The sequence below is a fragment of the Protopterus annectens genome, chromosome 3.part0, assembly GCF_019279795.1.
Source record: "Protopterus annectens isolate FY-2018-M chromosome 3.part0, PAN1.0, whole genome shotgun sequence".
NCBI lineage: Eukaryota > Metazoa > Chordata > Ceratodontiformes > Protopteridae > Protopterus > Protopterus annectens.
In genome coordinates this window covers 1,620,251,163-1,620,277,763 of record NC_056731.1, presented here as the reverse complement: position 1 = coordinate 1,620,277,763, position 26,601 = coordinate 1,620,251,163, and the positions used below count along the sequence as shown (strand labels likewise).

Genomic DNA, 26,601 nt, shown 5'->3' with positions numbered 1-26,601 from the left:
CCATTTTAATACCCCAAATGAGATACGTTCCCCGGAACATAGCTCTCAACCTTCCATCTCCAAAATGAGAAACACTAGCCCTCATAATGTGGAACAAATGGGCAAAATGTGGAACACATACTAATGGCTTACTAACAACTTCAACTAGGAAGGCTCATTTATATTTACCATGGATTTCACTTAAAAAATTCCTAACACTGAATGTGTGGCAGAGTCTTTCAATATGGAACATTAACTTTTTAAGACCCCAAATGATGTACGTTCCTCGTAATGAAGCACACTTGAGAGGTATGCCCCGGAATGATTTATCACAGTTAACAGACTCCAAAAATAACTATACCACACGTGATATTAGAAAACAAAGTAGAAGTGGATCTGTAAACGAACCCAATCATATTTAAAACAAAGTTAATCCTGACATACCAGAAATACTAATAAATAAAAAATCATTTGTAATACGCATACACGTAAGATTGCGAACTCAAGTAACCCCATGTGCTAGTTTAGCCAATCAACAACTCTCTTCTACAGTGCTTTGCCTTCTCTTTAGACCAATCCACGAGAACATTGTACCATTCTGTATCAACAGTGAGGAGGAAAAAAAAAAAAAAAAAAAAAGAAAAATGGCGTCATGCCGAGTGCAGTCAAGCTAAGCGCTCCTGTTATTAAACTTAGTTATGTTTTGTGTTTTTTAAGAAATAGTTATTATCTTATGCACTTTGTTTTTATTTATTTCTTGAACTATAATCATGACGTCTATTCATTTTGTGGTCCATCCACTACCCGGAACAGAGGATCAGCTAAATGACAGGTAATTGGAATGGAGGTTATATATAGTGGTAACCAGACGTTCGTGTAATCTGAAAGCGCTGTTTGTTTTCCATTGGTATCTTATTTTGTAGTGTAGGGTGCTTAACAACGGCATATGTAAATATGACTGAATTCAAAGGCAATCGGTTTATTTTATCTTTTTGGGGGGGCCGGATAGGGGATCCTGTGTTAAAGTCTCAATTATTGTAGACAATGCGGAGGGGTGGGGGTTGGCATTAAAAGAGAGGGAATTATTAAAGAGGAAGCTCTGGGTAAATTGGAGACTTTATCTGGCAAGGTTCTGACATGTATTACTACATACTGTGACAGGGTAGGGTTTTGATGTTGACGGTGCAACCGTGTTTAACGGGCATCATTAATGCTTGGTACCATGCTACTATTGCTTGAGCAATCTTGGTATCTTCTTTGCGTTTGGGGAATGCTAAAGCACATTTCATGATTCTGAAAAACAGCAGCATCATTTTTGATATTGTACATTTCTAAAGCTAAGTTACATTTTTTCTTGGATCTGGCGGTTTTCTGGATATTCTGTTATTGTTTCACGTACTTGTGAGCTTCAGAAGTGTATCAATTTAAACTTTGTTTTAGTAATTATAATTTAAGAACACAATCTTAACATTTTGTAGTTTGGAGATGCTGTTTGTAAGAGATGCACAGTATTTTAAACTTGTTTCGTTGTTGACTATTAGAAGTTTTAATATTTTACTGCATTATTATTGTTTTAAATGGAATTGTGGTGTGGACATAGTAGGAGACATTGCTGAGAATGAGTTTACTGTCTGAAAGCAGACCACTTTATAGACCTTTAAACCTTAGTGGTGTAAGTAACAGTAAAATGGTGGGGGACTGGAAGAATGTCATCAGACCTTAGTCATGTAAGTAACAGTAAAATGGTGGAGGATTGGAAGAATGTCATTAGTGTTTGAGGTAGTCTATGTGGGTCCAAGAAGTCTGATAATATGTTTGGTAATCCTGGAAGTGATACTAAAAAAAAAGGAAGGTGAACTGTCATAATTGGTACTTTGATCATAGGCTTTGTTTGTTGCTTATTAACTTGGTTGGTGAATTAAGCCAAGTGGGCACTTTGCATTCGTAGCCTGGGTCTTTTGGCAATATAAAGTAATTGTGTGTTATGACCTTTTAAATATAGCAAGTTCAAAGTGTGTCTATTCTAGAAAAATGTAAATTTTGTACGTATAAGGTAATTGAAAATTGCAATTTCTAACACATTTTGTAATGCATATGTGTGCATATTGTTGCATATGTGTGTTTTTTTTTTTTTCGCTATCAGAATTGTTGCAGGGTATAATGTATAGCAGGCTTTGTAGTTAACAGTCGATTTTTAAACCTATGTATTATTTATGTGAAAGGTATTTCATTACTAGGTTCTTTTAACATGTGCTGAAGATGAGAAAATCAGGAGTATGCATTGAGGTTCTGCGAGGCCATTTACAAAGAAATCTCTGTAGTAGAGCGATAGCATGGCGGGGGGAAAAAAGATTGATTAGGAGTAATGTTGGTCTTCTGGAGAAGAATCCCTTCACAGAAAAGATAAACATTTCTGTTTTTGTCGATGAATATCTGAGCAAGAGACTCTTCGGAATACTTCTGGTATTCTTGTTTGACTAGTAAATGTAATAAAAGTAAGAGGAAGAGTTGTTGCAGAAGAAGATAAACATTTCTGTTTTTGTAGATGAATCTCTGAGAAAGAGACTCTTCGGAATACTTCTGGTATTCTTGTTTGACCAGTAAATGTAATAAAAGTAAGAGGAAGAGTTTTTGCAGAAGAAGAGCAGCAGATATAGAACAAAAATGTGAAGGTTAAGCTGACTCCTTGTAATAGATTAAATCTCTGATGGAGTCCCAGATGACTTGAGTGTGATTGGCACATTAGGAGCTAGAGGAATTGGCTGGACAGGTTTGAGCACAAGTGTTGGATGCAAGCTTTCCTATCCCAGGGAAGCCATTAAAGCTGCGACTGGGGTTCACATGACCTGAGTTTAATAAGCACACCACACTGGAAGCTAGAGGAACTGGCTAGGAAAGATTGAGAATGAGGGGTGGATACTGACTTTCTTATCCCAGGGGAAGGGTTGTTTTATACCCATTTGTAGTGTGCGCCGTACTGCAGGCCTGCAGAATGTGTTAGAAATCTGTACATAATGGCAAGTGAGTAGTTGATGCTGCTGCCCCCCCTTCCCGGGGGGAAGAGATAGTTATGCATCCAATTGCAGAGTACTCCAGACTTGGTATGCAGTCTGTGGGAGAAATTAACTGGTGATATGGTCATTCTAGGTAGGTACGGCAGGTGTACAGAAGTTAGCCAGTAAGGATGGGTTGGGGGAAAAAAAAGTATCCTGACCATGCAAGGCAATGAGCATCTACTCTCTCTTTTTAATGTTATGGATGTTGGGAAGTGAAGGAGACTGAAGTAACTTAATTGGGCATGTTGTTCATGGCTGATGGAGGAATCAACAAAGTATATACAATTGTAAGGATTAAAATGGGGATTTTGTTCTTGGTGGTGTCATATCACTCCTGTACCTTTGGTACTGAGAATGTGCAAAGGCAAAATTGGTTTTAGTCGCGCTTGTGTTTTGTGAATATCACAGAGTATGTAAATAATGTAGAGTATCATTAGCGGCTACCATCTTTTGTGCGTATAAATGTTGCTAAAATATGCTGTTACGCATAATTGTCTTTGGTGCACTTAACTAAGTGAAAGTTACTGGAACATTTGTTTGAAAATAAATGCAGAGATGGGATAGCAGGATGTTATTTTAATTGTATAGCATTTGTGTGCACACAGAAGTGTCCAGGAAATCCTATTTACCTTCAAGACACTGACCTACTTGGTGAATTTTGGTTCACTAATAGAAAATGGATAAGAAATTTGTTGATAAATAGGGATTGGGTGAAGAGGCCATGTTGATATTTTGAGTATAGATATGAAGGGGGAAAAAAGCAGTATTAGAGTAGATTTCAGTTATTGATTTACGGTTGATACATTTTAGGCTTATGGTTCTGATTCTGTTGCATATCTGTTTATTGTACATTGACTAGGATTTCTAAAGTTTTATTTTCTGATTTGTATAGTGGGTGTAAGGTAAGTAAGGTATATTGGTTAAACCTGATGTGTATTTTAAAGTGGGTTAGGTATAGTGTTTTAACTTTGTTTTTTGCTTTTGGGGTGATTGGTGTAAAAAGTAGTCTTGTTTAAAGTTTATCCTGTTGTGAGTCCTATATTTGTAGGTTTGCTAAAGTTTCTGTAGAAATGTTGACAGTTAAACATTTATTGAGATGCTCAAGACAGAAGAACTTTTGGGTGCCAGTATGTAAAATGAATTAAGCTTGAAAATACCTGCAAATTTCCTTTTGAAGTGACCTGCTCATGTGTATTTTCTCATTGTCTCTGGTAATTATAAAAGTAAGTGATTTTTTTTTATTATTACTCTGAAGTACCCGCTGGCATATCTTTTGACTGGAATTTCTTACCAGCTAACCTGAAGAACACTTGTTAGTAAAGCCTAAATAGGTAAATAAAGGTCAAACTGTGCAATTTAAAATATAGTTGATGCAGTATGGACACATGAGGGGCACCAGGAATAAGCAGAATATATTGGACGGGAGAATAAGAAGGAAGTGGGATATATACTCAGGCTGTGGAGAAGTGGTTTGGCTTAGGGAGCTTGAAATTACCGGTGGATGTGGGACATGCAGGAGAATGATGAAGCTTCAGCAAAGAATATGGGAGCTGGAAGAGGGTATGAGGCTGGGTAGTAATGTGAGAAAAAGGAGGCAGCACAAAGACAGTAGTAGGCAAGATGGATTGGGGGAAATTTGGACAATTAAGCAGAGGACTAGATGACCTGGGCAGAGCTTTTCAGAGAAGTACTGGTATATGGTTTGCACAGAGTAAGGTAGAGGGGGGTGAAGCCTCTACAGAGAGGTCAGAGAGAGCCAATGTAGTGTGCAAGTCAGACAGCAGTGACAGCTGATGACTGAACCAGAAGTGAGTGTACAGGGACAGGCACCACTCTGAGAGCAGTCTGGGGAGCTGAGTGGGTGTGGGCAGGAACAGAGTGCATACATATAGGAGTGACAGAGGGTGAAGAGGATGGAACAGTGTAAAGGGCATGTAGGAAGACTGCAGGAGAATGTGTATGAAATTGAGAAAGGCTGGAGGTAGTGGAACTGGAAGACAAAGGTAGCCGACGAGAGAAATGCATACATGGTTTTGGTGATTGAACACTCTTGCCAAAGATTGAAAGTCTTGACGTGGATGACAGGAGAGACTCTGTGCTTCAGTGAAACTAGTTTCGATACTTAGTAAGACGTGGTGGGAGGCAACAAAGGTAGTCATCAAAGGGGAAGAATGAACACCTGTGGTGCATTTAGGCATCACTGGCCTTTTGGAGAGAGTTTAGGCATTATCGAGCAAGGGCAGAGAAATGGCTGAAGTATACCAGAATTTTGAGTTGGAAGTAGCATTCTCAGAAGCGTTGCCTTTCCTAGCAGCCATCACACTGTGGAAGAGGAGGATTGGAGAGTATTGTGACTGGTAGAAAGATGAGGAAGACTTGTAAGAGAGACCAGGTGTGTGCTAGGGAGAATTTTGTCTTGGTGTAGAATGGACAGTGTTGTTTTAGATCAAGGTTGTAAATGCACAGCTCAGTGGTTTGTATCTTTACATTAAGATGGTAATAAGGGAGGGTTGTAGATGAGTTGGATGGGTCTTCGGGGAGTTGAAAGGAGGACAAACAGAAGTAGCAGGGAGTGACTTAAAACATGGAATCCTGGAATGGAAATTGGGGAACTGAACTGATTGGTGCAGAAAGGGAGGGTGGATGTTATTGATATGAGAATGGGACATGGATGTGCCATGGTGTAGGTTGTAGGAGTGGTGGAAAAGGAAAGGATGGGGTAAGAAACAAAGGCACTTTAGAGGTGTGAGTCTAGATAGGAAAGATGTGGGAAGCAACATACTTTAAGGCATGAAGGGAGAGGTGGACTTTGGTATTGTCAGAATTCCACATTTACAAATTTGGAACCCTGCAAGTTAAAATAGAGACCAATGATATATTTTTTTTTTCTTGACTTTATTTTTAAATATGGTTCATAGGCAAGTTCTAAGCTAACTTCTCTTGGGGGAGGTTGCAGTTTAAGCCTAGCTAATTTCCCTTGTCTGTGAGGTAAACACCTTAACCATTATGCCAGCCCCCTAAATGTCAATGATTCTGCTAAAATTAACTTGAGCTCTGATCTTCAGCATGCTAACCCCTGAACCATGACTCTGAATTTGTGCAGCTCTGGTCTGGAACATGATCTATGAAGATGTTAATTAAGATTGTGCAGCAGCATCTTGCAGTTTAATAGAGGTTAACAAAAGGGTCCTTAAAATCATTACACTCAAAATTCCATACTAGAATCTCACATAGTTAAAGTGCTATAATCCTGTACTGTAATTGGTTAAAATGGATTGTGGGACTGTTTACATTAAAATACAATACAGAACAATAAACTAAAAAAATGTAAAAGTACAACTGAAAATCCGGATGAATGAGATGTTGCAGAAAGGCTCTCGCCATTTGGTGTTATGCCTCACAACGCTCATGATTATGCAGTGTCTGTACACTTAATGTGGACACTTCATCATGCTTAATTGCATGTATGTACACAGTAAAAAAATAGTGATGTCAAAAATGCAAAGTGTGGATGCAGAAGACTGAAAAATGAGTAGACCATCCCTCAGTTTTCTTTTCCAGTCTGCCTTCTCTTTTTTTATCTTTCTGTACAAGCTGTTAATTCAGTTTGATGACATTTGTTATCTTTCTCTAACCTGGATTTTTTGATCCATGTCTTTGCACATATTGTAAATCATGTTAATTACCTGTTATGTAAACAGTGATTTCATTATGTGTGTGCTATATGTGTAGTCATTTCAACAGTTATTTCATAGATGGTTATTGGGCTGTTGACCCAAAGGTCTTTATAAGCCTAGCCATGTGTACCCATTATAATACTAGAGAAACTGGTTGCATTTGATCAGTGTTCTGTGGGTGACTGCTTAGTATAAGTTAATTTAGATTCTGGTCCTCAACCCTAAGACAACCAACACAAATCCTTTCCTGCAAAAGGTGTGAGTTCAGGGCAATTAAAAACATTGAAACTGAGCAACAGATTTAAAAAAGCAAATGGGTATGAGATTGCTGACTAGCAATATGGCACATTTCTAATCTGTGATAATGTTAAGGGTGAAATGCAGTTGTCATCCACAGTTATTCAACTTGTATATAAGTGAACCAACAACATGAGCATGGAGTGTATTGATAAATCACAACTGCTGATTTAAAGAGGTGTCATTGAATCATGTATTGGGGAAAACCTGTAGTTAATATGCAACTGCAGCACACACCGTTTGCATTCTTTGCAGCACCCTTGTATTTAATTACAGAAAAGGGGATCTTTCGGAGGAGAGTAATAAAAATTGGAATGTAGCACTTGCCCAGTAAATTTTATATTAACAGTGTATGGCATTGGGAGTGGAAATTAGCAAGGAAAATACTGTTCAGTCTTCAAAAGATCTACCTGAAATTGTAGTAAAACAAATATTCACACTGTTTCAGCAGTGTTTTCCAGATGCAGCATACAGGCACTGGCCTTCCAAACCCAGAATCAATAGCAGTTGTTTGTTTTGGGACAAATTCTGTTTATCAAACAGATACTGTACGTGGAAATATTGGTTCCTATACCAGTTTTTAGAAGTTTATCTCACCAGTGACTGCTGAAAGGAGAGAGATCAGTTTTATTTGCAAAATGGCTGTCTCTGCATGCTTCTCATCAAAATTTCTATTTTCTGCAGTGCTGCAGTTTACATTTACCTTGACATTTACATCTGTTAAGGAAGATGAATTTAGAAGTAAAAGCTGTAAAAGTAATGGTATGATTTATATGATGCAAAATCTTGAGGAATTTCTGCATATGAGACCATCATTTTATATCATCATCATCATGATGTTCCTTTTTCTTCGGAGCTGTTGCCATATACATAATTTTATTTTGAGATTGTTTGGGGTTGGAGTACGCCCCCCCCCGCCTGCATCTGAGATTCAGTTCAAGCTGTTGGTCTTATTCTTTGTGTGTGGGGGTAAAACAACATGATATGTTAATGAAATCTCCTAATGTAAATGGACTAAATCATTTAGTAGACTGCAGTAACATACAACTTCTGCATTATATAGGTGCTAATGCAACATTCCTTCAGGAGATTGATTTGGAACCTAGCAAACACATTATTGTCATAGTGTGAGAACTGTCTACTTTTAATTCTACAAACAGCAGATCGGTGTGTGCGTCTGTTAAAAATACATTTGCAGTGGTATTACTATATTAGATACCTTCTGGTTAACCTATGCAGAAATTAAGATTCCATACAAAACATATGACTTAGAGGCTCAGTTTATGTATCTTTTGCAGTTTGTGATAATTTCTGATAAGTAGGTAGTTTTCTTTTTTTTCTGTTATTACATGCTGTCTTATTTGGCTTTACTTTGTTCTATTTTAGTTTTGTTGACTTGTTTTCACATCTCCGTTTCACCTTGTGCTATTACTGCTTTATGCTTTTGCTGTTTTTGCTGCTAATGCTGCTGCTTTCTGGCTGGTGATCAGAGTATGACTAGGGGCAATGTATATGATTAGTAGGACCTGATATGTGAATTTGCCATCTGTTTCCTTTGGAAGTTTTTGTAGCATCCCACCGCTACTAGCATTACTGCCGCTGCCACGTGTGCTGCCTAGTGGATTGGTTTTAAATTCATCTGTGGTCTGAGTATGATCCAGTGCTTGTGTTTGCAACAGTGAAGAACTTCGTTATTGTCTGTCATCTATCGCTATGTAATGTTTCATTTACATCTAATTTCTATTGCAGTCTGATGGCAGGCAAAGTGTTAGTGTTGCTGTTGATTTGTTAATTGTATTTGTTTGATGTCTGCTCTGGCATGGATTGTTTAGGATGTGGATGATGTGTGATGACATCTGTGCCTTTTGCAAGGAATTTTTGGGGTGTGGGGTGATGACATGAGATTGTGTAGGGACAGATTTGAACTGGATGCTGCTATTGAGATGTGATCTCTTGCCTAATAATTTTGTTTTTACAATTTTTCAGGTGCTCATCTGATATTGGCTTGTGACTGCATTGCTTCTAAATATGTATTTCTTTATTTAACCTTATTAGTTATTCTACATGTTTAGACAAATAAATTTTTGTACAAATTTGTTAGTTTATCCATGTTTTTATCATGTTTATTTGTATATTGCTTGGATGACTAGCACATTAATAATGAAGGCATATGGATTTTGCACTGTTTATCTGGATTTTTTAATGTTTAGTTAGAGTTTACTGCAAAAGAAATACAGCTCTTGGATTTTACTGATACCTGTAGAATTAAACCAGAAATTCTACTGGGACGAGACCTTAAAGTTACTAAAACCAGCTGCCAGTCTTTACTATTTCTTTATACGAGTGATAAACTAATAGCCTGCACTATGTGAAAGTATACCCAGCTTCTCATACAGACTATGCCCCAGTGCACTGCATATCAGCTTGGAAAGTTTCCCATCATAAAATTATCAAACAATAGTAAAAGGTACTAGATATGTGACAGTTTCAAAATCAAAGTACGAGAATGGTGCAGTTTTTAGCTTGTGTTAACATTAAGGCTAAATAAAGAAAGGATAAAATACGTTATTAGACAAATGTGCTAGTTATTAGTTGTGGAAAAACTTAGAGGTAAATGATCAAACAATACAACTCACTTAAAGTTTTTTTTTTTTTTATCAATACTTTAAAAGCCAAAACTTTTGCTTGTTCAGAAAACAAATTCGAGCAGAGCAAGCTAGTAGTTGCATTTGGCAAGTTCTATTTAAAGTTCACAAATCCCATAGGTTCATAGGTAAGTACTAGGCTATTGGCCCTAGGGCCTATAATAAGCCTAGCCAAACGTTACCCTGGCTTTTGCCACCCAAGAAAATTATTTTCCTGTGCCCCTGTCAAGCAGAGCCACAGAAGTGAACCCTGGAGTGAATTTCCTTCCTATCTCCCATCCAATCATCAAGATTTCTCTTGAAGAGTGCTAATGAGGAGCTTTGTTTGATATAGATAGGTTCCAGATTATTAATCTAAAAACCAAAAACAACAAAAAAAATATAGCCAATACAACAGAAATTTTGTAGTTTCTTACTGCCTTTTATGTTCAAATGTTTGCTATAGCTCAAGAAGTCAGTATGCTAACTCTGAGCCATCATTGCCAGATGTTTTTTTATTTATTTGATTGACATTTGTTTACCAGGGAATTCTGACTAGTTAATTTACTCCATTTTCAGTGGGGTCCAGGAAAAAAAGCTCCACAACAGGTGAAAGCTGACATCTTTTCACAGTATACTGCACTACATAGATTACATGTCGTATGTGTATTAGAATAGTATGCGTGTCATAATTAAAACAAGATAAATACAATATCCTGCGGCATTGAAACATGTTGACATGTAAGTGCATGAGTTTATTGCTCACTCATAAAGCAAATGTCATTGAAGATTGAATGTGCTGATTGGGGAGCTAGTGGTGGTGAGCTGTACTTATAGTTGAGCAGGAGGTGGGATTAAATATAATGTGTGTGTGTTAAGAGAAGTCTGGTATAATTTAGTTGCAGTCATAATTGCAGCAAGTTTATGCATTTTAGACCAGAACAGTGATGTATTCTTTGACTTTTATTAGCTGCAAATCAAGTTACCTTGTAACACTGTTCTTAGTTTGGTTATGAGGTAGCCTGAAGGTTAGTCAAGATGGAAGAGCCATATAGTATGGGGATAGGTATATAGTTGCAATAGGGCGGCCACGGTGGTAGGGGTGACGACGGTGGTACAGCGGTTAGCGTTGTCGCCTCACAGCAAGATGTTCTCCAGTTCGATCCTCAGCTGGGGTGCCTTCTGTGCGGAGTCTGCATGTCCTCCCTGTGGTTGCGTGGGTTTCCTCCGGGTGCTCCGGTTTCCTCCCACATCCCAAAGACATGCTGTAGGCGGATTGACACTCTAAATTGGCCCTAGGTGTGAATGTGTGCATGTGTGTGCCTTCCATGGAAGGTTGGGCACCGGGCTGGCAACTCAACATCGTAAAACTCCACTGCCAATCATGAGCAAACGTGATCCGCTGTGGCGTCCCCTAACTGGGAAAAGCCGAAAGAAGTAATTTTGGTGGACGCAGTAAGAATTTTCTTGGGCTCTGTATAGCATTTCTAGTTTTTTTTTTGTTTGTTTGTGTTTGTTTTTTATTGCTCTGTATCTGGAGATCATATTTGAGGGTGTCATATGTTGTAACCCCGGACGTTTTGTATGGGACGCTGCTTCATTTGGCATATTGTTTAGGGATGTGATTTAAAGGTTATGCTTCTCCTGGGTAAGGGATTTGGGGAAAGTGAAGGGGGGGGTGGGTTTCTTTTTATTTAAGAAGGACAATAAAGGATTAAGAAACATTTACTTTTCAAATTTGTATTCTTCAGAAAGTCAGGCAAGCACACATCCTGTGTAGTTACTTTTTATTTGTTTAAAACATAAGTCCGGGACATATTATCCTTGGACAGCAGACAGAAACAAATCTTTATTCTGCCCCTTTTATTTGTACTGGCGGACTTTACTGCCTAGCCCAGACCTGACCTTAACTTAAGCAGGGGAGTGCGTAACATTTGTTTTAAGGTCAGGCCTCGCACTACTGTAGTACTTGATTGATTTGTCTTTTTCTTAATATTGGAGCTTGCTCCATGTATTGCAAAAGTTGTTGCCATAAATGAGTTGGACTCGTTTATGGCAAAAAAAAAAAGATCTAAAGCAAAAAGTGCCAGGGCTGGCGCCCTCCATTTTTTTTTTTTTTTTTAGGGGTTGTGTATTACTAGCCATACAAAATGATCATGTGCAGTCAACTCAGCAAAAAGATTAATCACGGAAATTTGTAATCTCTGCTGGTAATACTGCCCATATTTTAGAATGATCACTGCAGTCCTTTTTTTTTTTCACCTAATTAAAATGTATATATTCTGCAATAGGAATGAAATAAACTCAAAATAAAGTAAAACATTTTTATTAACTAGAAATAAACTGTTTACTTATTGGTAGTAGGTCATCTCATAATTAAGGCTGGTTATATTTTTAACCTTCTTTTTACAGCCATCCTGTAATGGGATATGAAATAAACATAGAACAGTGTGTGTGATTCTGCCAACCTTCTTTTACCTGTTGAGTGACACTGAGCAAGTCTTTTAACCAGGTAGCGCTTTGAGCAATTGGAAATGTGGGCTAGGCTCCTTAGTGGTGGTCTGTACTGTGCATGTCTAATAACTGCCTACAAGTAAAATGAAGGATTTTGTTAATCCTCCTATAACATTATTAGTGCCTAGAAAAAGTTTTAAGCAGTCACCAATATTTGTTTCTATTTTTCTTTCTTGTCTTTCAACACAACTTCTGTTATATTTGAGGGTAAGCAAGTATTAGCTGGGTTAATCCAATGTAAGCAGGCTTAACTCCTAGAGAAGTTTAGAAACGTCTTTCACACCTGTAGTTATAAACAACTGAGATAGAAAAAAGTTTACTCTTCATTTGCCATATTTCTAAAAAGAAGTAGATGACTGGAGTGGAAGAAACTAGGAATTTGACAAATTTGAGTAGTAGTAATATCTTTCTGAAGATGTCAGTCCTCTTAGAAAGGAAGAAGAGGGTCTAATATGTAGTGTTCAGAAATTGAAGCACTACTGTCAGTGGTCTTCCTGTAAATTCCCCAAGCAGTGCTATATAGTGTGCAATGTTTATCCCATCTGTGGGACTATGGAAGTCAAAGGGCTATACAACGGATGTATAAAGTAAACTAGTAAATGCAGACTTCGGCCACATAGGTGAAGAGTTTGGGAGGGTATAAATCCACAAAGGACTTTTAATACTGCTTGATAACTTAGTCATAAACTAAGTAGACCAATCCTCCTCCCAAATTTTGTGATGCACCGTGAGAGGTTGCTGTACCCCATTTTATATTCTGAGCCCATAAAGTCCTCAATAACCTAATTGTTCCATGGGGATGTGCATGGAAAGACCCTGTGTAATGTAAAGAACCTTGGGGTATAGAACCATTTTTACAAGCTTCAACTCAGGGTAAATTACATTTACTTCATTTAATGAGCATTCCTTTGATTGTGCTCAGAATAGCTTGAATATTAGAATCTTTTATTGAAACAGAGGTAAAGTCTGAAAATACCGCTAAATATTTAATTTTGTAGATTAACGGTACAGTTGTATTGAAGCACTTCAGGGCTAGGAAAATAAAAGTGTTGACTTAGATATGCTGGTTTTATTTTTTTTAAATTATCTGCTAGTCTCATAGTAATGACCTCACTGGAGGAAGGGTGATTTTTTGGATGGTGTGGAGAAAAAGTAGCAGATCTGCTGCAAATAATGCAATCTTGCCTAGTGAACATGGGGGTAAATTAGCAAGAGTATCTTGTAGTTTAATTGCTGGAGGTTTGATGGCGCCAGTGGATACCCTTGTCTTAATTCCCTCTCGAAAGGTAGTGATTCAGAAAGGAATGGGTAGTTTTGATTATAACAGTAGAGCCCATATAAAGGGATACATTGGCTTGAATAAACTGTGGGTATGTATGCAAATTTAAACAAGTCATGAAACAAGTAACGCCACTGAACCATGTACAATGCCTGATCATCCAATGATAACCAGGCCAAAGGAAGCCTCTCAATCGTACCTCTTTTCAACCATATTGCTCTAACTCTCATAAAGACAGTGAGATCAGAATGCATTGGTGTAAGAAGAGTAGGAGTAATGCATGCAGTCCAAATCCCCATATAGATTTTTACATCTGTAGTCAGTAAGAAGATTTGATGGTAGCTAGGGGGCATGGAATTGTCCTCACCTTGTTTTATCACAGGCAGTTTTAAAGATTGCTTCCATGAAGATGGAATGCTCATGTCAGCAGAGGCAGATATACAAGCATATCGTAATAGACCAAGATTGAGGTGGCAGGTTTTTATATAATTCAGCAGGAAGCCCATCTGAACCCAGAGCCTTATTGGAATTAATTTTTATTTGTTTGATAACTAATAGGAGTTGTTTCTGTACAGATCTAGTAATTGTTGCTTTTTCTTTTGTTAATTTTAGGTAAGGAGGAGAATCTTTGAAAACGGAGTAGTAGTTATTGAGAGAGATTCAGAGTTATGGGTATTGTTTGGTAAATGTCTATTGATCAGAAGGACCTGAAAAGTTTGAGTTTGCGTTCTGGATATAGGCATATCATTTCTCTTGAGCACCCAGCACAAGCTTAGGTATTGCCTGGCTAGTCTAGATGCTAGACTTGAATACCCCATTGTACTGAAGCTGTAGGCCCTCTAGAACTGGTTCTTTTTATTCAGCAGTTCTTGTAGCCTTAATTTAAGTTTTTATGAACTGTTCCTTATCAGCTAACTGCTTGTACTTGGCCACTCATCAAGAGATCTTCCTATATCTGGCATGTAAAGAGTGCAGTTCCTCGTTTCAAGATTTCCTAAGGCCATTGGTTCAAGCTTGAAGCTTGGTATGCAGTAGAGTTTTATATGCTTCCCAGCTTGTAGGTGTGTAGATCATAGTCTCCCAGTAACACCTGAGTGGATCTCCTGAATGCTGGTAGAAAAATCTGATCTTCTTTATGTAGTGTGAAAGAAGGGACCAGTGCCTGGGGAGGAGGATCAGTATTATCAAACTGGCGGAGCAGGTCCTCGTGATCAGAATAATGGCAGGCAGCTACCTTAAACTTGGGTTAAGTGGTCCATAACTCCTAATGAGTATATTATAGATGACATGAGTTGCTAGAGACAACTAGGTCGATTTTAACGTTATCTTTGTCAGCCGGGATTTTAAGACTTGCAGCAGGGAATATTCTGTGGGGGATGCAGTTGTAGTGTCTGGGTAGAGCACATTTAAAATCACCAACTAGCAAGATATGGCATCTTTTGTATGCTCCTGTAGAGCAAAAAGTAATTACGTAATCCTTTTAACATTTAGAGTAGGATGGAAGTAGAGAGTAAATGACTGTACTTTTCCCATGTGATGAAAAGTAATCCCCGCTAGCTCATCACCTGGTAAAGAAAATACATTCTGTAGCTAGAATGGAGAATAACCTTTCCTTAATATTGCTACTGCTTTCCTCTTGGCAGAAGAATGCTTGGAAGATACCTACACATTATATCCCTAGGGTTCTAATTTAGAATGCTCCTGGCTGGAAAGATGAGTTTCTTGCATAAAGCAAAAGGTCTGGAGTGTTTGTCGTAACCTACAGTGATTTACCCAGTTTATAAAGATGTACTGCCATGGTCATAGTCATATTTTGCAAAAGATATGTAAAATGCAACTTGTCTAGAATTGTGGTGCTCATGTTTGAAGCATCTCCAAATTAAGGCCCGTATTGCATGCAGCAAGAGGGTTTAGAGTTCTTGGGCCTCGGAGAGAATGTCAGGGATCCAGAACAGGGTGCCCATGTTTCGGGACTGAAACAGTACAATCCATGTTGTCTGGAAGCGGAACGAGACTGCTTTTTGTATGTACTGAATGTCTTTCCTTTAACTCTCCAAACATATGGGTACCATCCAGGTGTTGAACTTGCAAGTGGCAGGGTACAGTAGGGTCGACTTGACACCCATTTCCTTTACTAGCTTCAGCAATGTGAGCCATTACCTTCTTTTTGAGAGCACTGGTGTGCCCAAGTATAGCAAGGCCTCACCCCCCCCATGCAACTTGCAACAAAAGTGTTGGTAGAAAAGAAAACTGATTTAAGATGGGTTGTGGTGGGGCATTTTGCTCAGAGTGATGAGCCCTTTCTAGGTATAATTTCAAAGACAAATCAAGATTCAGTAATGTAGGAAGCCAAGCAGCAAAATTGTCAACATATCTCCTTTCTCTGCATTATTGTTTCAACATCCACTTTAAGAAATTAAGTTGTGTGAGAATTCCAATGAAAAGGAGATGTGATGCTCCACATCATCTAGCGGGAGCTTCATTTCTTTTGTAGTTTGCTCCAGGGACATAGTATGGTCTGACATGTCTTGGACCACATTGTTTATTTATTGCACGTGAGATTGCAGGAAACGCTGAAAGGGGGACATGGATAATGATAGCTGATTAACGGATGCTATAAGTTCCATTGTTTCATTTATTGATTCTTGAATAGGCGTTGGCTGAGGTATTTTGTCTGGAATCTCCTGGTGAACAATCAGGGCAGGATGTTCCGCTATTTCAGCTTTGAGTGCTGTTTACTTGTGCAGATGACCAGAGCTTTTCAGGGTTTGTTTTCGCTTTGGGTGGAAGCTGCTGCTTTGATGGCATATGATCCAAACAAGAGAGATACAGTGCTTCTGTTTTTTTTTTTCCATTACCATGTCATAAAACAGAAAGTTAGATGAGAAAAGTTTGTTTTTTTTTACTCCTCCCACAGCCAGCAAGTGGGCACTCACATTGTTGGGTGTGGAACTGGAATTCAGTTTAGAGATGGCTATATAGTAAACCAGTTATTGTGAAGCATTAAAAGTGGATTCTTTGTAATTTTTTAACAATATCTTTGTAACAGTCGTTGAAAGGATTTGAATTCTTGTCTCACGAGTCTGAGTGAGACAATCCACGTATGTATTAAAAGATAGTTATGATCACTTTAAAATTGGTCTTGGACTGTGTAATTTAGAAGCTGGCATCTAAGTTGTTTTTTTTTTTCATAGTAAACCATATGATAATGTCATACAGTTCTTTCCTTTACTTATGATTTACAGATTAGTGTTCTGTAAGTTTATATCCACTTCAAGCTTTTTCTCTTCAAGTTTGATTTAAGTACGTTTTGCAGTATTTATTAAAAGGAAAAGGCCTTGGGAAACACCTGTGCACATCAGCCACGTTACCTTTGTTGGTGCTGAACTGTCTTATACACAAGATAAAAAGGGAACATCAAAGTGAATTGGCAGTTGAAACGTGCCACTTGTCTGAGTTATTGGCTTAACCATTGAGAGAAGTTGGAGCTACTGCTTATAAAGAAACTAGCAACATTTTGGGCCGGGTCATCTGTACTAAAATAAAGAGCAGGGCAAAACCTTCACTACTGTAGATGTAAGGTGACCTACAGTGCACCTTTTTAATGGGTCCACAGCGTAGTTGGTGCTAAATGTGGTTTCATGGTGGTGTGCAACAGTAACAGGTTTCTGGCATGGTTGTGGACCCAAAGGTCTGGGTTCTTGATATTTGCTAGTAGACTGTACTTAGCTATATAGTGAACATCAGCAGTGATGTAAATTTAGCCATGTCTTCCAATCTTGTAGTCAATAGACATCCACTTGAGAGCCTGGAAAAAGATTTTTAAAGACACGAGAGTAAAGAAAATAATATCCTGAGGTTTTATTCCATGTTTCACACTTTCCAGAATCCATTTCTCCTGTTCCTGGAATCGATTCCACGCTGTTAAAAAATGGCAAGGAAAGATATTGTAAGCATCCCTAGAAAAATGGCAATCCAAGAAGTCCCATCAGACTAGGAAGGTATAATTCAGGATCCTTTTTAAGCAATTTAACTCAAACCCAGTCAAGATTTCAGTAGCCTAAATTGTTTATTCTAGAGGAAGCTTTAAATGTTCATGGTGCAGTTAGTCCGTCTTTGTCTGTCAGAGGTAGAATTGATGTGCTCAAAAGATGCTTGCAATCACATCAAAAGTGTCCTGGATCTTTTTGGGTTGAGAATGCCTATGAGCAGTTCAGGACCCACCCATTTTGTTGGGAACAGTCGTTGAATTCAGTATCCTTCCTTTTGTCTCACCTCTTCCCTTTAGGATGTTTCCCAAATGTGGTGCAGTACTGGTGGTGGTCTCCAAGCACTACAGGAAGCTGGAAATATTCCTCTTTCTTCCACTGAAGTACCTTGCATTTATAGGGATATACATCAAATGCTCCTGTACAGGGTCTTTTTGCCTGAGAACAGGATGCCAGCCAGCATCTGCTTCTATTCTCCCAGGTTAGTCTATTCTAGAAGAGGCTTTACTGAAAAATCTCAACTCCTGTGGCATCTTCCACTTATATGGTTTCCTTGTGCTAGGCATCACCTAAAGGTTTTTTTTATTTGTTCATGTTTTGATTATTGGGGAAAGGCCATCTGAGAGAGCCTCTTTAGATGAGGTCTGGAAAGGCAAGCTACACAATTTTGCAGGCAGTGCATGAGCTACGAGTAATAAACTCTTTATTTAAGACTGAAGTATATTTAATTTAGCAGGGCATAGCACTATATTTTGAACACTGTATAGTTCATGCAGCATTTGTCAAGTGTGTGTGTGTCACACATGATGCATGAATGCTCATGTGCACATGCACACCAATTTTAGTGCACAAGTAGTAAATTTAGGTATACACACATTTTATCCAAACAGTTAAAATTCACTTGAGTCTTGTAACTAAGAGATTAGTGTAGTAATATTGTGAAGATTTTGTTCGTTTAACTGCATAAAATGGGGACTTGGTAATGGGGTTGATACAAAGACAGGACTGTTTTACTGACAGGCATGTTTTCGTTGAGATTTATTTTAGAGATGAGAAGCAGCCTTGAATAACAATGAGGTTTGGTAATATAGCTGGTACAAGTGCAGGACCGTTTTGAGATTTAAAACTGTAGGTGAATTGAGATTTTTCTGGTATCTGTTAAGATTGGAATTCTAAACAACATATGCAGATTATAGATGGCCATTGTGATTTTTGAGTGAATACTTCTCTGTGGGATGTGTACCATTTTAATAATTGGCGGTCAACGCACCTTTTAGGGGTATAGAGGGTATTATGAACAGTCATAAGATGTGTAGTTTAGGTAGCTGCAACCAGTCTTAAGGACAGAAGTAAAAGACAGTGATGTTTAGTTGATATGGTTGCTTGCAGACTTTATAAGACTGCTCCAGTTTGGTTATCTGAGGGGACTGTAGGTTAGTGAAAATTGATGCGACCTAAAGGAAGCTAGGAAGTAGATGGATTTGAGCTGTGGTTTTATTTACATGTCCTTTCAGGAGAGATTTGACTTTGTAAAGATGACATAAAGGTAGAAAATCCTGCAACCATCGTGTCTGCTCCATCCAAAATACTTGAAAATACGTATTCACTTATAGTTTGTCAGTTACCTAAGAGGGAAGAAGTTACTTTCTACAGCAAAACATGGATTTGGATCAAGCCATACCACAGAAATGGCATTACTAAGTTTCATGAATTGTCTCTACATATATATGCATGTGTATTATACACAGATATGTTCTTTTAATCCTATATATAAGCTGTGTTCATCCATATACAACAGTACTAGGGTGAATATTGTTCTGACTATTCTTCAGCCAGTCAATATTAGGGCCACCTAGGATTATTGTTTGGAGAGATTTTTATAATTTGTCTACTATAATATAATCTCAGAGACTGACTTGCCTGTAGTAGGATGTATATACACTGTTATACTTTTTTGCTTTGATTTTAAGTGTAGCTGTTGGGATTTCAGTGCCTTTGATTTTTACGTATTTGTATGGGATGCATGTCTATGCCACGGTGCTGCAGCGGTTAGCGTTGTCACCTCGCAGCAAAAGGTTCTCCGGTTCGATTCTCTACTGGAGTGCCTTCTTTGCGGAGTCTGCATGTCCTTCACGCGGTCGAGTTAATTGAAAGACATGCAGGTAGGTGCGAGTGTGTGTGTGTGGGTGTGCCTTCTCTGAAGGTTGGGTGCCGGGCTAGCAACTCTATACCGTAAAAATTCACTGCCAATCATTAGTGGGCCGGAGTTCCACTGTGGTAACCCCTAACCGGGAAAAGCCAAAAGACAGTTTTTGTGTGGGATGCATGTCTGGATTAAATGTTTAAGTATATAATGGATTCTTCACCATCTGTCTTACTAGTACTATCATTAGTTTGTTTTACACAGAGGCAGTATTTCTTCATCTTTTTATCTGGTTTAAGCCAGATGTCTATTGTGACAGGTGTGTCGAAAGATATCTGTTTAGGTCTTATTTTATTCTTTATACTGTCTATGTAACCTATTTTGTTCTAGTAGGTTTGTCCCAAAAAGGAAATAGGATTTCTTGTGGTAGTACTATGCATGTCATATCTTAGATTATGGCGAATGTCTCCACATTTTTGAAATAATTTCTGTTGATTGTGCTGGGGTTCAGATTTCTGCAATAAGGTTTGCATAAACCTGGTTTGTTAGTTGCTTTTGTTTTGTTGGTAGATATTGTAGAACTAGGAGGCCACATGGGGTACATCTGAATATTTTTTTTTTTTGTGGGTGTGTGTGGGGGGGGGGGTTGTTGCACCATAAGCAGTTTTAATGCTTGTGTGGGCTTGCCTTAAGCACGATGCAGCAGTTGCTGAGCAATGTTAGGAGTAATAAGAGATACTAAATATTATATTAGTTTGTACAAGTAATGTATGTAGTGAGGTTGTTTGGTCTTGGTCCTCCTAACTTGGAGTAGGTATTGCTTGTCTTTTCTGTAGTGTCATGGTGAGGGAGTTGATTAGTAGAAGTATAGTAAAGGAATGAACTGTATTGATAACATGGCCCCAAGTGGGAGAGGTTGTCATTGAGTGATGGAAAAGAGGGGGAAGTATTTTAAGGAAGTGAGGTAAGGGGTGGGTGTGAATAAAGAGGGTAGCTATTAAGTAGTACTATAGTGAATTTTGTACTGCTCAAGAGGGGGATTGTTAGTGGATGGTACAAGTTGGGGGTGGGATTGAGGATGAAGACGGGAAAAGAGGTAAGTGATGGGGATGTAGTAGAGGAGAAAGCAGAGGTGGATATAGTGAGACAGTGGGAAAACTCAAGCCAGATTGTTTCTTGGCAGTCTCTTGTAATCATGTCGCTACTGTAGTCTGGTAATTTAAAGTCTAACTGTTCATATGGTTCCTACACCACTTAAAGGAGTGAGGCAGTAGCTTATAATAGGTAGCCGATTACTGGTGGTGCCAAATGTAGTTAACTGAAAAAGGCAGGGCTGGGCCCAGTGTCTGCAAAGACTCCTTCCAGCAGCTACCACATGTAGAAAAGTTTGCACATTTTCACAAAGTCGGTACAAAAATAAACACACACACCTCTTTGGTTGTTAACAGAATTATGAAGACACAGCGAGCCATGGTTTATAGAAGTGAGATTGCATATTGCAGCTCAGGTGAAAGGGGGAACTATGACGTTTTAATTGTGTATTCTTTTTTTTTTTTTTCCCTCCAACAAACATCTTTGCCTATGTCATATGTGAACATTTAGTAGTCTTGCATTTATATAAATGAAAAATAAACATGACACCGTTTTAGTTAAACGGTATACAGTACAAACACCATTGAAACAACTGTAGTTGCAAAAATTGTACAGCACTTGGTCTATCCAGTCGTCTGTTAAGCATTGTATGGCTCATTCAAATCCTGCCTCTTAAACCTCGTTCCTGCTCTGCATATATTGTTCCCATGATTTACATTTTTTTTCATATGTAGTTTGCTCCCTCCCTTTTCTAAATATCGGAATTCCAGTTGTTTTATCTCTCCTACTATATTCACTACTTCTAGTAAAGTTGGTCTGGACTTTGATTTTCATTTTGTAGCAATTGCTTTTTTTAGGCAGCCACCATAGTTAGACTCGGCGAGGTTTTACTGTGTTTAGGCAATTCTGATTCTGTATCATAACTCAAAAAATTATCTTCCCAGTCAATCCAATCCACTCATGCAGCACCTCTGACAGAGCAGTCTGCAGGGAATCACTAGTCTGCCAACTCATTACACTCCCAAAAAATATGTTCCCAGCTACATCTTTTTTCCTGTCACACCTCCAACATTTGCTCTCCACGTGAGGAAAAAATCTTTGGAGTCTACTTGGGGCATAAAAATACCTATGTAAACACTTCCGGGGAAAGAGCCTAAATCTTCTAGAATTTGTTGCATATTTGGTAGATATATGTATATCCTCCCATTGTCTCTTTGTAAATTGCATCACTGCTGGTCTTTCATTCAGGAGCCCCTTTTATTTCTTTCTCTTTGCCTATACTCTGATGTCAATCTTTGGTGTGGAAGGCAATTTCTAACCTGCAGTCCAAATAAATTCTTGACCTCTTCCCATTGTATTTTATTTTTATTTATTTTGTTGACCAGGAAAGTCCAACTAGGACGGAGCCTATTTTCAGTGGAGGCCCGGGGAGAAACACTCCAGACAACATGTCTTTGGATTGTGGGGAGGAAACCAACGTGAACGTAGGAAGAATGTGCAAGCTCCACACAGAAGGCACCCCAGCCGAGAATCGAATCCGCGAACCTCTTGCTGTGAGGTGACAACATTGACTGCAACACTGTTCCGCCCAAATTACGTTTTCCATTTCTAGTTATTTGCTCCCAATACCTTGGTTCTTTAGCCAGTTTTCTCTATAAAAAAAAAAAAAAAAAAAAACAGCCCCCCTCTTGTCTGTTATCTGTTTCCCTGACCACAGTTATCCCTATTGGTAAACACTCTTCGTTCTCGTGCTGGTTTGGTTCTTAGAAAACTCCCTGCTATTTTATGAATATAATACTCTGTATGATTTTTGTTGTTCTGCATAAGAGTCTGCATCCAAAATCCCAATCTCTCCATATTTCTTGAGCTTCTTCCATGTATCAGCATCCTTCCTTTCCACTTTGAATTATAGTTTTCTGCTTGTGCCATGTATAAGAGCCTTAGTTGTTGCTCTAAAATACCCCCCTCAAATTGGGTAATCCTAGTCTGCCGTGTTCTATTGGAAGAATCAGTTTATCCCACTTGATTCTTGCTGTCTTTCCTTCCCAGATAAAATTCCTCAACTCTTAATTAAAATATGCCTGACCTGTGTGTAAGGCTAAAGGGACTAAAGACATTTTAATGGCTTGTATCTTAGAATCCATATAACAATGCTTCCAGTTTCTCAATTTTTGTATGATCTTCTGCCTACTTCCTACATATTCTTAGCTGCCACAACAGAGTCCTTTCTAATATATACCCCCAAATACTTTGTTTTATCGTGCCCCCATAAATATGGATGATGTTGGACCAATTTGTGTGTGGGTACATAATTTAGCGCTTTTGCCTTTGTTTCAGCTTTGTTAATTTTGTATCTTGAGAAGATCTGAAACTGTCTTAAAATGTTTCACAGCACTGTAATTTCCCTTTCTGGTTTTGTCTTGTATAAAATAATATCATCTGCAAATAGAGCCAGCTTTAATTTCTGAGTCCCTTATTTTCTTTGCCAAAGGTTCTAAATATAATACAAACAACAAAGGGGAATGTGGACAACCGTCCCTGGTTCCTCTACCCAAGCAGAAATTATCATAGGGGAACCCACCCACTTTAAAGGAGAACCACACCCACAGACTCAAAAACATATTTATTTCATCATGGTTTGGTGTTTCCTACATTTCAATGCCACTCTGGGACTATTTACTGATTTTTAAATATTTTTATACATAATTTGAGTCGTACCACATGGGGTCTGGCATCTTGAAGTAATTCTGATTGTTTAGTCTGTCTCTAGGTATCCCACAATACAGTGCTTGTCTGTAAAAAAAAAAATAAAATAAATACTCACGCAGGCCTCTTTCTTCCTAAAGCTCATGTAACTGCATTGATTTTACATGCACACACTGCTGTCTTTCAGTTAGTTTTAAGTAACATTTCCATTCAGGGACTACTTTAAAACACAAACAGTCCAAATGCCAAAGAACAGACTTTCAAAGTGCTTTTTACTGCTGTTTCTTTTTTAGAATGGTTAAACTGCAGTGTTTTTGTGAAGCCTGAATTGTACTACTTTGAGTCATGTCCCATTACCCTTCACACCTAACTTCCCTAGCTGTCAAACTGCTAAGGGCAATTTGAGCTGTTACCTGTGTGAACTGCAGGAGGCTTGACTCGTGTGCTGTTTCCTTGTTCTAGCGTTTACTTTCTTTATGGGTTGGGGAAGGACGAAGGGAGCTGTGACATCACAGCATGGATGGGTTTTAGGACGGTAGTGGCGATGTCAGTTTGGGGAGGGAAATGGCCAAAAAACTACCTGTATTCAGTGGCCTTGATGACATCCATGAATGGGAGACTGCAGCAAATTTTCCAGGGTGGAACAAAAGTTTTTTTGAAAGTGATACCACCATGGTACAGTAAGGTACTTTTCTAGTAGAGAGAAAGTAAATTTAAAATATTTTAAATGCTGTATCGTTTGTTCATAACGAGGACGGCAAATAGGGGGGAAAAAGAGAAGTTGAGCATTTAATAGAATCACATTGTTGTCCTTAATTTGCATCTCTGATCCCTCATATATTCTTCTAATCCACTTTTATAATTGTATCGGGGAAAGCTATTTTTTCAAAAAAAAATTATATAGTCTGTAGCAGCTTCTGAATTAATTTCAAAACCCATTCCTTGAATTCCTCCCTTTGCAACCGATAGGTGGGAAAGCGCCAGTGTCTCATTTTTATTTCATTACCTTGCATTTTTATTTTAGTTATTTGCACATGATCTGAAGTGGTTATCAGGTGCATTTCAAGACCTTCAGTTAAATGCACATGTTCCTGTGAGATATAGAACCTGTCTAGCCTAACCCAGCTCTTGTATCCCGGTGAGTAATATGTAAATTCACCGCAAACTCCTAGTACTTAATTCACCTTTTCCATGCCAAACACTTTCATGAATTTCTTCAAAAATCTGCCCTCCTTTGTTATATTTTCCCTATTAGGCTCCCCAGACACATCTTCACTGTTGCAGCCCAAATTCCAGTCTCCACCTATAAGTGGTATTTCTTGCTGAAAACTGATTATTTTTCCCAGGATTTTCTTAAGCTCCATTATAGCAGTTTTTGTGGGGATGTAAATGCATGCCAGTGTAATTCTACTCCCTAGCCAGTAGCCCCTTAGTACTATGTATCTGACATTGTCTTTTTTTCCCTCTTCTGTCACTAGTGGAGCTCCTGTTGCAATTAATGTAAGTACTCCTCTTTTTCTTTGCCTCAGATATTCTGCTGAGTAACCATCCTGAAAACCTTTCTTTATCAAATTCACATGTTCAGTTCTGTAGCATAGTTATTTGTACTCTATACTTTTAAATGTAGTTCACTACTCTTTCGTTTTTATATTTATCTGCAAGACCATTCAGATTGAAAGACATTGCAGAAAGCTTAATTTTCTTGTGTAGTTATTACCACCTTTTATATATACCTGCTCTTTTGCTAAATGTCTAGTTCCAACTTTCAAGTTGCATGTATATATTCAGCAGTTGTCATAGTCATTTGTGCCTAATGCCACAGCTTGCATAACTTTTTTTGAAAGCTCTCAAACGGAACAGACAACCCCCCCCCAAAAAAAAAAAAAAAAAAAACTAAAACATATTAACTTAATAACATACAGAACTATGTATATATTCAAATATTGAAGTTTGTGCTTTCTAATAACGCAAGTTCTAAGTTGATAGTTGCACATACATGCTAAAGTTAACCAAAAGGAAAGGTTAGTCATGCTAAGATGCATGGTACATACAGCCTGTGCTCCTAGTAAGTACTGTTTGATTTTGTATGTCTTTATAGCTCTTCCAGTTGAGAAAACGCTTGAATGCTTTCAGTAAACACTTTCTCCAAGCCATTTCTCTTTCGCAAATTGTTTTCTAGTGACATGCAAACCAGATACAAAACTGTTTATCAGAAAAAAGCCTTGCAATATTCAATATTCTTTTTCATTTACATGATTTGTAATAAACTTGTTACTGGATAATGCCTAAGGTTTTAACCCAGTCATGTCCCTATACAAGCATGGGGAAAAGCACACTGATTGTTTCTTTTGTCATACTCTCAACCAGATCCTTCTGCTTTTCTCCGCATCTCCTCCCCTCCTCCTTTTTTAATTGCAGTGTCTACATATCTTAAAATTGAACAAAAAGGGTGAAAAAAGCACCTGTTTTTATTATATTACTGTCCCCACTGTGTTTAAAAAAAAAAACAGAACTTTACTTTGTCTAATCGGTTTTGTATTATCTTTAAAGCTGTCACACCAGGGAAAACTCCTGATTGTTTTCAGAGAACATTATATCCTAGCCAATTTCTCTGTTTTTTTTTTTTTTTTTTTTTGTCTTTCCCCCAGTCAATCCCCTTCCAATACACTGTCTCCAGTTTCTCTTTATCAGATTGTCTCCATGGAGACATGAACACCAGCTGCAAGAAATGCTACTTGGTATACATGCATGCAATTACTAGAAAAAAAAAGCCTCTTATTCAGTATTCTTTTTCATTTACTTGCTCTCTCTCTTAAATAAAGTTCCTTAATCAGTCATTTCCCCATGCAAGAATGTAAAAATGCAAATTAATTTGGAGTTTGTCATGCCTTTTTAACCAGCCCCTTTTTTCTTTTTATCATTGCTTTGCCTATATTTCTGCAAACTGTACAAGAAGAAAAAGAAGAGGGGGAGAAAAAGAGCACCACCTGTTTACAATCCCCATTGCACTTTAAAAATAGCTTGCAAAGAAAATCTTGCACAAATGTAGTGCTGTTTAGAAAATAAACTGTTTTCTTTAATTTACAGTTAACATTCACCCCTCTCTTCCATCCCCAAAGCATCTTTCCAAACATTAGAGTCCACCACCCATCAAACAAATTTTGGAAAAGTCCAATATTTCCAGATTTTCCCAAATATAATTATTGCATTGTATTCCCACATTGTTACTGATTGAATTGCCGTTC

At 38.1% G+C, this 26,601-nt stretch overlaps 1 protein-coding gene across 1 annotated transcript in view; it reads left to right on the top strand.

The window, feature by feature from the left end:
• Positions 1-598: 598 nt before the first annotated feature.
• UBR5 (ubiquitin protein ligase E3 component n-recognin 5) overlaps positions 599-26,601 on the top strand; it is a 3,965,620-nt gene continuing 3,939,617 nt past the window's right edge. Inside the window, exon 1 of the mRNA XM_044065648.1 lies at positions 599-811. Within this exon, the coding sequence (XP_043921583.1) occupies positions 750-811 (62 nt within the window). The 5' untranslated portion in view covers positions 599-749. The remainder of the gene's footprint in view (positions 812-26,601) is intronic.